Source organism: Cryptotermes secundus, unplaced genomic scaffold (assembly GCF_002891405.2).
Source record: "Cryptotermes secundus unplaced genomic scaffold, Csec_1.0 scaffold603, whole genome shotgun sequence".
Taxonomy (NCBI): Eukaryota; Metazoa; Arthropoda; class Insecta; order Blattodea; family Kalotermitidae; genus Cryptotermes; species Cryptotermes secundus.
In genome coordinates, this window is record NW_019721770.1 from 311,748 (window position 1) to 325,695 (window position 13,948).

Here is a 13,948-nt window from a genome sequence, read left to right on the forward strand (position 1 = left end):
TTTAAATGAACCTGCTTGAAAATGCTGATATTCATGCCAGAAACAGGACCTTGTGTGAACTTGAAGAAATGCTGTCTTAGCAGAGGCACTGAAATACATGCAAATGCACAGCATCCTTGGCACTTCCATTTTATGTGCTTCTCACAGGAATGCAATCATTTCAAGAACATATAATTCCCATGAACACAAAAGAGAATCTATTTGAATAATTTTAGGACAAGGAGAAGAAATCTGTAACTAGTGACTAACAACAGAGTCTTGTTGTGTACATAGCAGAACCTCCAAAATCAACTCCCATTACTTATACCATAATTGGTACAGATGTTCAGGCTGGAATGTTCTCTTAGACAAAAACTGCAAGATACAGTGGATTCTCATTTAAAATGCTAATGGTCAGGTCTAAAGGTACATAAGATTAAATGCATTATAAAATCTTCTTAGGAAATCAGCTGCACTGGAGCATACTTCAGAGAACTCTGTCATTAAGAACTACAGCTGCTGATCACCTTGGAAGATTTTATCACTTTTAGTCGCCATGAAAGCTTAAAATCTTACTAAAAGCATGGTTAACACAAGCTGATATAAGCAGCCTGCATAGAAGGAAGTACATGTCAGTGTCTTAACTGTAAATGGGCTCACTATATGCTTCAAATTGCACTCATACCCCATATACATGCCCCTCATTTGCTCCCTTACTCTTCCTACTTTTTAGATTTAGAACAGTGTATGGGACAAACATGGAAGAATGTTTGTTACATAATGACAGAATGGTGGTGTGCAAAGAGTAGCACTTGTACAAAATGGAAGTGTTAGATTTGTTCCTGCAATCGATAATAAAATTATGTCCATCTTATTATAAAGAAGTTATTACAAACCCAGACTAATTAGTGACTTATAAAGGTAAAGCTGTCCCTGTGCTTAATTATGTATTTAAGCACTGTGCCATGAAGGCATATGGGGAAGTGGAGGTACAGCTTCACAATTCTTGACCTCAGCACTTGATGCAGGTGAGTGGTAAGCTTCATGCCAATGCCACTTTACAACCAGGGATAGAGTTCCTGGCACCCATTGAACAGGAGGCTGTGTGGGCCCCGAATTGGGCCAGGGTGCTATGGAGAACAGAACAATCTCTTGCTCCTGCTGGGAATCAAACCCCAGTTGACAAGCCCATAACTTAGTTACTATACTCATATGCTGCTTTATTTCCCACCACTCAAATTGCATGTTAAAGATTGAAAGAAACAGTCCAATAGGTGTGTAAGGTAAATGGGTAAAGCTGTCCCTGTGCTTAATTACATGCCATGCCATGAAAATGGTATGGGGAAGTAGAGGTATAGGTCCACCAATCTTGACACCGACAAGCATAGAAGCGAGTGGTCAGCTTCATGCCCCCGCTGGTTTATCATCAGGGAAAGGGGACCCAGTACAGGAGGCTTGGTAAGCCCCAGAGCTCATCTGGCCACTGTGGAGGAGAGAAAGTCTACTGTCCCTGCTGGAACATTCAAGATTGCTTATATTATTACATTCCTGTCTTGTTCTCATCACTAGTACAGATTTGCCCCTGAAACTACAGAGGTAAGAAACAGCGTGGGGAAAGAATACCTACTCAGTCATGCCCATGAAAGAAACCTACTCTCACTAAAGTACCAACTGATTAAGCATTTCCCACCCCACTTCATTCCTCACTAGAAGAAATGGACACAGCTAGCCTCCAAATTGTTAAAAACACTCATTACAAACAATGGAGAAACGTGTAACATTCAGCAACATATCCTTACTTCATCACCTTAACTGATCTTCCTCTTCATCCATGAAAACCATGAAACTATCATAATTCTTTACAGAAATGTGTTATACTCAATAATCAAAGCCCAAAATTCCAGTTAAAATTTTCCACAAATAACCATCCAAATGCTTTCATATTTTAATGGAGTTCCATTCTGATAAAACTACAAAAATATTGGAATTAAAGAATATAAGCTTTGTGAAAATATATTACATGAATTACAGAAAATGATAATTCATGGCTTAGTGCACATGCTGCACACTGAAAACAAGATGTCTCCTTCAGATTTTCATTATGATCTTAATTATCCTGTACATATTCCAAAATACTGTCACTTGGAGGTACAAACAATCGGAACATGGCCATGTATTCGACACAGAACACACCCTATGAAGCACATATATGTACGTATTTGTTTCATATCAAGATCATGCCACCTCTACATCTCTCAGATACAAACTAATACAGGCATGAGCAAACACAACCCTCTCATGCTAATAACAATGCAAATGTCATATCAAGCATGAGAAAGTTTATATCTTATTTACCATTTACTTTTCCAGAGGAGGCACTGGTAATTCACAGCAAGATTATATGGCACACTGATAAATGAGAGTGTACTATTATTTTTTTACAAAACATTGTTAACACAATATGCCAGAAAGTCCGGAATATTGAGCTGTGGTTATAACAGTAATAAGCACCTATTTCACATGACTGTACTATCATACACAGCAGCAACCAATGAAATTATGAAATGAGGTCTTTTATAAATTTTGTTTGCAGCTGAGTAACAAACTCAACATATTTTGAATGTGCATTACGATATTGTACGTGATACTGCCTAGCCAAGGCATGTGATATCAATTAGGATAGCATTACTTATGGCAGTTGATTCTCTTCAGCAAAACGTTTTGCATGTAATTAAAGTGGCACTGTTTCTTTATAATTAGAGAAACAGCCATCTTGTCTTTAAATGTACATGTCAAGCGGTGGGTATAGCCAATATCTTATTTCGTTGCATATTAAACTACCTGCAAAATCAACATCAAGCTCACTGGCATGGCATGTTGAGATCAGAGCTCAATATGCTCTTTTGGTGGATGCTGCTTGACAAACAGGCCCAAGTCTGATGATCATTCTGAAGGTGGCTGATGAGCTGATGTGGCTGGTGAGTAACAAAGTTGGCACTGCCTAACTTGATACCTGGCATTTAGGGTAGGAACTCGACGTAATTTTCAGGAACAAGACCTGTCTTCCCATTAAGGGTCCCCTCCAACCAGCCAGGTTCTAGAGATGACCGCACTGGAAGATATAACAGACATACACTTATGCTGAACCAACATCTATACTCGTATATTTATTCTTTTGTCTGTATATAAAACAATATTCAGTTCATTTCTTTATCACCTATGTCAACATTTACAAAATGTATAGACATTAGTAGGGGGCACGTGGTAGCGTAGTTGGTTGAGGCACTATGCCACAAGCCGGAATATCGTGGGATCGAATCTTGATTAGGTGGATTTTTTCAATTTACCCAATCTTTCCAGCTGCATTATGGCCCTGGGGTCGACTCAGCCTCTCACACAAAAATGAGTACCAAAAATGTTCTTGGGGGTAAAGGGCGGCAGGCGCGCAAGGATGACAACATCAACATATCACAACCCTATGGGCCTCCACAGCCTGTTACAGGGATACCTTTACTCATTTACTTGACCTCTTATAGGCATTAGTAAACTCTTCCACCCTTGGAACAAAGTTGACAGGTTCCTCTCAAACACTGGTAACTGTCTACCGGACTATGTGGTGTCATATCCTAGAAGACAGTATTTTTGTGCTTTTGCATGTTGCAAGCCTGGTACACCACATGCTCTTGCAGGCCTTGTCAGACATATGTGGCTGTTTCTGTGATGTATTTAATTACGTTATAGAACTGTACTTCTAGAGAACTGTACTTTTTTTTTAACTATGAGTTCACATGGGAAGAGTAGTTGACCCGTCACAAAAAAGATACTGGTATACACCACTGATGAAAAGATTTAGCTTGATATATCAAGCAAGTTTGCTCAAGGGGTAATGCTCCTGACTTGCAGTTGGGAGGTGCCCAGGCAAACGCTGGGACAGTACCTTGAATTAGGTTATGACTGTTTCCTTCCACATCTTTTCCGTTCAGTGTTCACTAGCATCAATCATTCAATGCTGTACAGTCTGAGTTAGAGACAGCATCATCAAATTACACATAAATACAAATTCACTTGGCTATCAAATTGCAGTTAATTTCTGACCCTTTTAATAACGAAACATTTCCTTTTCTTCAGGCACTGATAAATGGCCCCTACAGTATGGATCATAAATACCAGGAATTACCATTTCCTTTAAGTTCAGTAATAATAATAATAATAATAAACCTTACCATTTGTTATGATCTGATTAGGTTCGAATGATAGTTCTCCATCATTTTCTCCCAAACATGCATACAATGTTCGCACCCTTCTGTTGGGGAAAGAGAGAACAAAATGAGTATGATTTATGCTAAAGATAAATATTATTTACAATAATTAGTTGTATTAAATAGTACCTGTACATTACAAGGTAAAAAAGAAACACTGCATGTAACACAGAATTCTCAATAAATATGCTGTTCACAATAAAGAGAGAAAAAGGCACTCACCGGTACACTATCCTCAGAAACATGTACAAGGAGTATGAAATAAAATTGATTTTCATGTGGAAAGAAATTTCACTTCATGTTTTACATTTGCACTGAACACTTCCTGAAATACTTTTGTTTTCTTAAGGTTTTAATGTGTGTGTGTGTGTGTGAAAAAGTCACATGCCAGATAACATGCCTTTATACCAAATGAAAATGATGCTAGATTACTGCTAATCCAAGTTATTCTGGTAAGAAGATCCAAAAATAACTGCAAATTTCAAAATAAATGGTAATAATAAAATAGCAAAAGAGTACCTCAGTATCTTCATGCAGTCAGATTACAAATATTAACAACCTAATAGCAGAAATACAAAGCTATTTGTAAACTGCTAACACATGTACAAGTGGAATGGCACAAAATGGAAATGAGTGATGAGCTTCAAGTTCTGGCTACCTTACCAAGTGAAAAGAGCGTTAAGAAGCCAATGGACTGGAGACAAGAAGATTCCAAGCTAGCAAAGAGAAAAATTCCTGTCACTTACCATAATTAGAACCCCAACCATCCAACCCTTTTGTATTCTTACTTAAGAGCTACTGTAATGTGTACAATGATTCTGGAAGCTCTTAATATAACACTGCTTCCTCCTTGATCTCCATGCCACTTCATCGGCACAAACATATAGTGTTGCTCTTGTTTGTATGCATGTGTCTACAATGAGGGGGTTCAGTGTGCAACAGAACTTACAGTACTAAACAAATTCACAAGGTTTGTGCACACTCAATTTTTGCCTAAGTGTAACAAATGCATAACAATACACTAAGAAAACAGAATACATGAAGAATAAAACATTATAGCAGTATTTGTAACATCTGCTACAAAAGTGTAAAAAATCAACAGTATACTGAACATTTACAACATGCAGAATATCCAAGACAAAGAGAGTTGAAAGATACATTTTAAAGTGAAACAAAGAGTGGAAAGATATATGTTCACGGTATCCATATATCCAATTTTACGAAGTTCTCAAATCTTGACCATAGCACAAAAAATACGAAAATAGAGAAAAATATATATTTCACTACACCTGCAACTTTTGTCACACTTTTTCCTTTGATGCAATTTCAAAATAATAAATATATAAGTTCATATTAAGAATAGCTCAAGTTGGCCAATTTATAAAATCACATTTTATCAAGAATATTTACACATTAACTCCCAACATAAAATTTATTAAAATGTAATCAAAGATTCAAGAATTTATACATGTGACAGACACGACAGTCAGGACAGACAGACAGACAGACAGACATGGTTGGAGAAATTAACATGTTCTGAGACGTAACACTGTGTAGTTTGACAGATAGGTAACAGTGTTTTTAGAAGACTTTTTGTCTCCATCTTCAGGGTAGAAGAGGGGCTGCAAATTATTTCAAAATTTTGGTACCTTCCTGCCAAACTATCTTACATTAAAAAAGACAGTATTTTTCATAGTCACTGCCATGAAAACCTCAAATCTCACATGGTAGGAGAGATTTTCAAACACAGAGATGGGCAGAGACAAAGGAAACAGAATGTGCCAGTCAGTTATTTGTTTTATGCATACAGGATGTTTACAAACTGACATCAAAAGTCATGTGATGTCCAACTCTTTCCACCCAACTATTTCAATACAACACAAACATAAGCAGCAATGGGTATGGGAAGAATATAGGGGACGGAAGTTATTCTCACCTGACAGCAGGGGTGGCAGCACTTGACATGCCTCTGGCTGTTGAGCTAGAAGAATGTGTCATCCTACTGAGCAAAACATACAATGATAACACAAGCTTCCATTCTCACACAAGGCATTTTCTTGCTGTTCAAATTATGAGTTGATAATGAATTTTGATCATGTCTAATTCACACCGGTACATTATGTTATTTGGTCTCGTTTAGATAAAACTAGTTATATTACAATGCAGAATGGTAATAATGAACATGGCTGACTGACCAATTCTTCACCCTTTGGAGCACAATGGTCATGGGCACCAGCAAAGGGGGGCATAAACTAGGCATCTGCCCCCCTACTCCAAGATATTTGGGGAGAAAGAAAGGAAGAGAGAAGGAAATTAGGAAAAAGAGAAAAGAAAGAAAAAAGAACCAAAACTGAAGAAGAAAATGAAATATATCAATAATGCAAGTTGAAAGCACTTTTTTTAAGTTAGTAGATAAAATCTTAAATGGCTTAAAAACTTGCACAAGTTTGTCAGCAAATTTTCTACCTATTGCAAAGAATTCACAAGCTATAACTTCAACAACACATGGTATGGATCTCTCTCTCTCTCTTTCAGATGGCTCACATATTGCCAACTGCCAATACAGCTCCAATTTGTTGCTGATAACTAGAAACAGTGTAACAGGAGCAGTATTTCCACACCTTTGCCTGTCAGTGGAGCAAACAACAGATTGTGACTGGAGGGAATTTCATATTAGTGTCCTCATATCACAAAAGAAGGAAACTCTCTCCTGATAATGCAGATGTTTAAATGATCTGCACAATGGCTGAACACAAAATGACTACTATCACAACAGAGTTGGTAACACATTCCCACCCCCTTACATAAGGCGCACACATCCTGGCCGTTCCCTCAGTCGTGGTAAACTATCAGCCATGTAACACACTTCAGTGCAAAGACATTTGGAAAAAACTCTAACTGTGGCATACCCTTCTCCCATTTCTACTGTTACCATTAGACAATCTCTCTTCTTCCCTTCCTCAAACCCGCAATGGTTATTCAGGATGAAAACAAATGAAAACCTAGATTACACTTATATGTGTGACTATGCCAAATAAATTAAAATAATCAGGAAGTCAACATGCAAATCAGATAACCCAAGGCTCAATAAACAGGAACTGACTGTACCAAAGACTGCCATAATAATACAATATTGCAACTTCTTTATACAGTGAACCTTGACATCCAAGTCAGCACTTGCTTTCAATTAGTCTTTAATCTCCTAGGATATTATGCTTCTTTAATGGCTTCAAATTAACAGAATTTTTTAACTTTGTAATATTTTGTCATACAAACCAATGGCACATATAAAACACAAAAGATGGCATAATCTCTGTAAATCATTTACATACTACATGTTACTAAAACAGTCATAAACTCTGATACACTAATGAAATTGAATGACCTCATTTAAGGCAATGAATGATAAGAATATCTTGGTATGTACACCCACTACCAAGTAACAGCTGTGTAAACAGGCGACAGCACAACAGCCGTTACTAAGGAACAGCTCAGTGGACACGTTTCCCCAGCAATGAGAGAACACACAGTAATGGAACATACATGGTGTGTCCAGGATCCGTGTGGACCAATTTTTTTAAATTTTGTCCTGCAATGCCATCGTTGGCAAGTTGAGGCATTAAGATTCTTGAAGTGTCAGCTGTGGCTGTATATAATATAAAAGCGCAAGCATCGCTGCATCATGTGTTCTGACCTTGAATGTAACAGTACTGTTCTGACGCTCATCAGAAAATGGCGGTTGAACAAAGAGCCAACATCAAATTTTGTTTGAAGTTATGCAAAACAGCCAGAGAAGCGTACAAAATGATTAAAAGTGTGTACGGTAGTGACTGTTCGATGCTCGAACATTTTTTGATGGTATGCTGTATTTCGTGATGGCAGGGAGGACATTGAAGATGCTCCACATGCATCAAAGCCAAGAACAAGTCGCAATGAAGAAAATGTGAAAAAAGCGATCGAAATCCTTGCATCAGACAATGTGTTTCTGCAAGACTCATCGAGGAGATTTTTGGAATACCAAAAAGTACTGTGCACCAAATTTTGACCAAGGATTTGCGTGGTTTGTACCAAACGCGCCGTCTGGCAATAAAAAACATGCCAAGAATGGAACACTGCAAAGACATGTTATGGTCAGCTCAAAGTGATACAAAATTGATTGTTACTGGTGACAAGACATGGTGTTTTCAATATGAGCCTCTCACAAAGCGGGAGAGTGCAGCGTGGTTGAGCCCAAAAAAGTGTGCATGCAAAAGAGTCGAGCAAAGACACTGCTAACCATTTTCTTTGATTCCAAAGGAATCATTCACAATGAATTTCTGCCAGAAGGTCAAACAGTGAATTCTGATTATTATCTTGGAGTCCTCAATCGTTTGTGGGCTAGAATTCTTAGAATTTGACCTGAATATCAAGACCAAGGTTCCTGGTTACTCCTCCACGAAAATGCCCCACCCCACAAATCAAAGATCGTGCGTGATTTTTTGGCCAGAAAAGGGATCACAGTCCTTGATCATCCTTTGTATTCGCCAGATTTGGCTCCAGCAGATTTCTGATTGTTCCCAAAAGTTAAGTTGGCAATGAAAGGAAACCATCATGACAATGTGCAGGACATCCAAAGGGAATGTATTGCAGTTTAAACGCAATTCCACAAAAGGAGTATAGTGACTGTTTTCAAAAACTTTTCAATCGATTCCAGCTATGTACTGATTCAGGGGGAGACTATTTTGAATAGAAAGAGTGAAATTTTGAAAATAATTCATGTCTTGTAGTTTTAATGAACACAGTCCTAACAGAACCTGGACACACTGTGTATGTTTTCTGTGAGGTCCATGCTGGGGCTATATAATGAGGACTAGTAGTTCAGTTGTGGTTGAGTCATTTGAAATTTGCAAGTTGTGTGAAGTGAGCAGCCAGTAGCTAAGGCCAGGGACAGTTCAGGAACCCAGAGGAAGGGAAACATCTGCCATTGGAAGCCACTACCAAGCAATGGCTAGTGAAGACAGAGAAGACTTTATGTATGCTGTAGTTACGGTGATCTTTGGAGCGTATAACTCAGTGAGACTGTCGTAGTTATTTGTAATTACAAGAGTAAATATCAAATAAATCCAGTAACCAATCCAAACCTCATCTCTAGTCACTCTGAATCACATAACTACTGCACAATCATTTTGACATACAACTATTAAAAACTAAATAAAATAAAATAAAAAATAAAATTATACTTACAAAGCTTCAGGAGCTTTGTAGCTAACTGCATAATGGAGTCCCAGGATACTGCCTATGTGAACAGAATTATGAGTGCATTAGAGCCAGGAAATAATTACAAATTTTCACCCGAATTAAATAGATGCCATATTCATACTCAGAAATCATACACATAAGATATATATTCAACTTGTAACACAATACACCAGCAAATATTATTGTTATTGATCATGGGTTTTTTAATCACTACAGATTCATATATAGCAAGTGTCACTTCGAACAAGGCCAAGAGTAACCTTGAATGTGAAGAAGATAAATTTCAGACAAGGAGGTGGGTTCGAGGGTGTGAGAAGTGATAGGCGGCCAGTTGTTTGTAAGGCACCCTCGAAGCAGGTTATACTTACGGTTTTTCTATCATCTGTTTAAAAATGTCAGTTTCCTTGTGCGCTAAATTGTACATAATGAGTAAGAAATTAGGTCAGGGTATATTTTAATTTTCAAAGTATAAATTAGTAATACACATTAAACGTATTTTTCTTTGCTTGACAAGTGACAATATATTTGTATTATTGTAATACTGTTCTTTGAAAAGAGAATAGGGTAGTTTCAATGAAACACGAAAATGGAAGAACGACTGTTAAACTCCTCTCACCACAAGCTATGCGCGGGATTTGACTAGGAATGCAGGGCCTTGTTCGAAGTTATGTGACACTGTCTATAACAAAAGTGCATCAACTTTCAGAAAAACAATAACAAAACTGAGAACCTGATGATTATTACTTGTTTGTCAAAAGATTTTGTTCCAGTACACAACTTCCAGCAAAACAGAGTAATGATGTAATTAAAAAAAAACAATTATGACTGTGATAACAATATTCACTGATGTATGATGTTACGAGTGACAGCTGAATATACACCACATGATAAAATACAACAGGATGCTACAATACAGCATTATTATACACACACCATAAATAGAGTATGGAGAGAATAACTATCAATACAGACTGCATAGTATCACTGACACCAAGTGAGACACTGGAAAAGGTAGACTGTGAAGATGGAACAGGCCTCATTATCCACATGGCTGAGGATATCATTTTGTGACATACAGACCCACTGTTAGGCAACAGCTCGATAAACACCTTACGGCAGAGACAGATTCTTGGTAAACAGCCTGTTGCTCTAGGTAAACACATTCCAATGAATATGCAACAATAGAGGACATCCACTGCTAAGCAATGGATGTGTTTTCTGTGAGGTCAGGCCCAAGGCTATATAACGAGAATCCAACAGTAACTGGTAGTTCATTTCGAAGTCAAGTTCCAGTGCACTGTTCAGTCGGAAATGTGTCAAATAGTGAGTTGTCAAGAACTGAGTCAGAATAGACAGAGTCAAGGAGTTGTAGATCTGAATTCAGGGTGTTGGCAGTCGAAGGTGATAGCAAAAAAGAAATTTGACTGTGCCAAGAAGACTTGGTGTCTAGTTGAAGACTGTACATATGCTGTAGTTACAGTGATATTTCAAATTACAGTCAGACTAGTGAAAGCACACGAGGAAGATTCAGTGTGGAGTGATTAGCAGTGTGAGAATCCAACCATTCAATCCAAAACTCATCTTATATAAGTCATCCCTACGCGTGACAATATTGTATAACACTCATTACCATTCTTCAGAATTTATATTCATCAATGCTGCTCCATAAAAACCAAAGATGTGGCATCTCTTATTTAATCAGGATGCAAGAGGTTTTATTCCATTGCAATTATTAACCTTTATCNTCGTATGGGACATGTCGGTATGCACGACTGTAGGCGTCTGAAATCGCTCGCTGTGTAATGTGTTAGATAGACACAGGAGTTAATTCTCGGAATATGGTGTTGCCAGATCAGTCATTCGTTCATTCATTGCAGTCGAACCATTGTGTTTGTAACGATTTTGAAACATCTCAACATAAGGTTAGCCACCCATGACATCATGTAGCATGTTTGAAGCAGATATTTGGTTCAGCCAAGATGTGAATGAGATTTTTGTATGTGTGGGCTCAAGGTTATGATTTATGGCTTCTTATCATGGTCTAAGCACAGAGATTCACTGCTAGAGAGCCGTATAGTTCACCATGGCCACATGACGACGTTGAATGGAAGATGCTGAAATTGAGAAACAGCTGTTCAATGACACAGATTCGGACTGCTATTCAACCGATTCTGAGAGTGGCGAGAAAAGTTGGAGTTCTGATTCCGCGGATGAAGGGTCATCACCTTCGTCGGCAACTTGGGGACCGCCACACCAGTGTGGCTGGAGAGGCGTGAATAATTATTCCAGTGTAGCTGCGGGGATAAATATCACTGCAGCTCGACATCACTGGCCTGCTTCCTCTAAATCGCAACTCAGGTGTTGTGTGTGCTCTTCGCGTGGGAAGCTGTCTAGCGTTCGTACGAAGTGCATGAGCTGCGACGCCGGACTCTGCATTTCGGAATGTTTTCGGCAGTACCATATGAAGGCCACATTACCATAGATGACGCAGGAGGGAAGGCTGCTTCCTCATGAAGATGGTGAACATATATCACGTAAGTAGACCAAAAATTTAATTTTAAAAAAATCTTTACACGCATGCAATGCGCGAAATCATATGAGGTCGTTCGGCCATATGATGTCGGTAGATTACATTAGATCACGCAGGAGGGAAGGCTGTCACCTTATAAAGGTTGTGACCAAAAATCATGTAAATAGAACAACAATATATATTTTAAATTTAATTTTAAAAAAACCTTACACACGTGGAATCCGCGACATCATATGATGACGTTCGGCCAGCTGCCCTAACTTTTAACATCATATGATGACGTTCGTCCAATAAATGTTACTGCAACAGGATGCTTAACTACAATATTATTGGTAACAAATATCTTGATGCTTACCTCGTTTAGTCTTTTGAGGAGAATCAGCAGGGTATTTATTGTGATTGTCAGTGTTCCATACAGGTGGGGAGGACACTGATTCATTGGAACTACTTGTGCAACTATTAGCCTGGTCTACACCCTCTGAGTTGGCTGAGGAACAGAAAGATACATACAATACAAAGGTGCACTTCTGATATACTATACATAATGACACAATCAATATAGCAGATGCAACAATAATAACTTAAGTTTTAAACCATACTAATCAGAATATTCATTGACTGGAAACAAATATTCAGAATTTAAACTGTAAAAGGTAAAGTTGTCCCTGGGCATAATTAAGGACCACATGATAAAGATGTATGGAGAAGTGAAAGTACAGTCCCATGTACTCTGAACCCTGGTCATGGTGAGTGGTAAGATTAATGTTCCAGCTGGTTTACTTCCTGAGAAAGAGCCCCATATCCACTCGACAAAAGAATGGGTTGCCCCAGAACCAGTCAGAATGCAGTGGTGAAGAAAAAATCTCTCACCTCTGCCCTGAATCCAATTAATTTGCACATTATCAATAGTACTTACAAACTAGTCATATAAATTTACTCACCCATATTTCCATACAGGAAAGCATTTTTATGCTGCATATGATACTGAGGACTATATCTATGCTGCTGAGAGCCAAGGGCCAACAGATTGCTTTCTGAGTAAGCCCCAATGCTGCCTTGAGGTCCACCTCTCATGGTCATCACTCCTCTCAGCTTCTGATTTGGCATTAAATGATGCTGTTGATGTCCCACATTGTTCATGTGCTCTACTTGCCCCATGACATAACCTACACCATTACCTTCTTGTTCACGACCTCGTGCCACATTGTGGAGACTCGAACTGAGGGGCACTGGTATAGGCTCATCATAATATGATTTGATTACAGTCTGTATTAAGGAAAAAATGTTATAAGTAAACAGAATACTTGCCAAACTGAACTTCAATATCTGCAACTGGAAATGTTAAATTGTACCTGAAGTAGTTTTGATGACTAGTAAAGTGTGCTTACAACTTATAAATGTGATATATTATAAAGGAAAAACCTACGCCTCACTGCAATTTATGGAATTTCTAAACATATACAATATGAATGCATAGCTGCGAGATAAATAAACAAACAAACAAACAAACAAATAAATAAATACTAGTTCACAGAAAAAGAAGTATTAATTGAAATTTAATTACATTTAGATTTAAATGACTTGCCATGATGTAAAATTTTTGTGATGATTTCACTTTACAATTTTTCATTAATATGTTCCTGTTGTAACCGTCCAGTTTATGTGATGGTCAATTGATGTTTTGTGTATGGTTATGGTTCTGTGAGATTCCTCACTTTCGCCTCACAATTTGAAATTTTCCACCTGAGACACGCAGCAAGTGGCTTGGGTCAAGCTTGAAGCCAGCTGCCCATCCGTAAATCAGCCAAGTTAATGCCTAACACAAGGCCAAGTTCTTTATAAATTCTAAACTTGACAGGGGAAGTCATAATTTTAGCAGCGTCGTTTTCTGCTACCCCAAAAATCTTGGTTTGACAGCCATGCAGCAGGTGGTAAAGTTCAC

General features: G+C 38.1%; 1 protein-coding gene across 4 annotated transcripts in view; it reads right to left on the bottom strand.

The window, feature by feature from the left end:
• Positions 1–2,216: 2,216 nt before the first annotated feature.
• The window catches only part of LOC111875748 (rho GTPase-activating protein 26), a 177,694-nt gene continuing 165,962 nt past the window's right edge, over positions 2,217–13,948 (bottom strand). For 3 of the 4 annotated variants that reach the window (XM_023872244.2, XM_023872242.2, XM_023872245.2), the window contains 5 exons: positions 12,948–13,272; positions 12,362–12,493; positions 9,462–9,513; positions 4,203–4,282; positions 2,217–3,091 (listed from right to left, as the gene is read on the bottom strand). In XM_023872244.2, coding sequence (XP_023728012.1) covers positions 3,000–3,091; positions 4,203–4,282; positions 9,462–9,513; positions 12,362–12,493; positions 12,948–13,272 — 681 coding nt within the window. In that variant the 3' untranslated portion in view covers positions 2,217–2,999. The remainder of the gene's footprint in view (positions 3,092–4,202; positions 4,283–9,461; positions 9,514–12,361; positions 12,494–12,947; positions 13,273–13,948) is intronic. The other variant, XM_023872243.2, reaches the window with a different exon arrangement.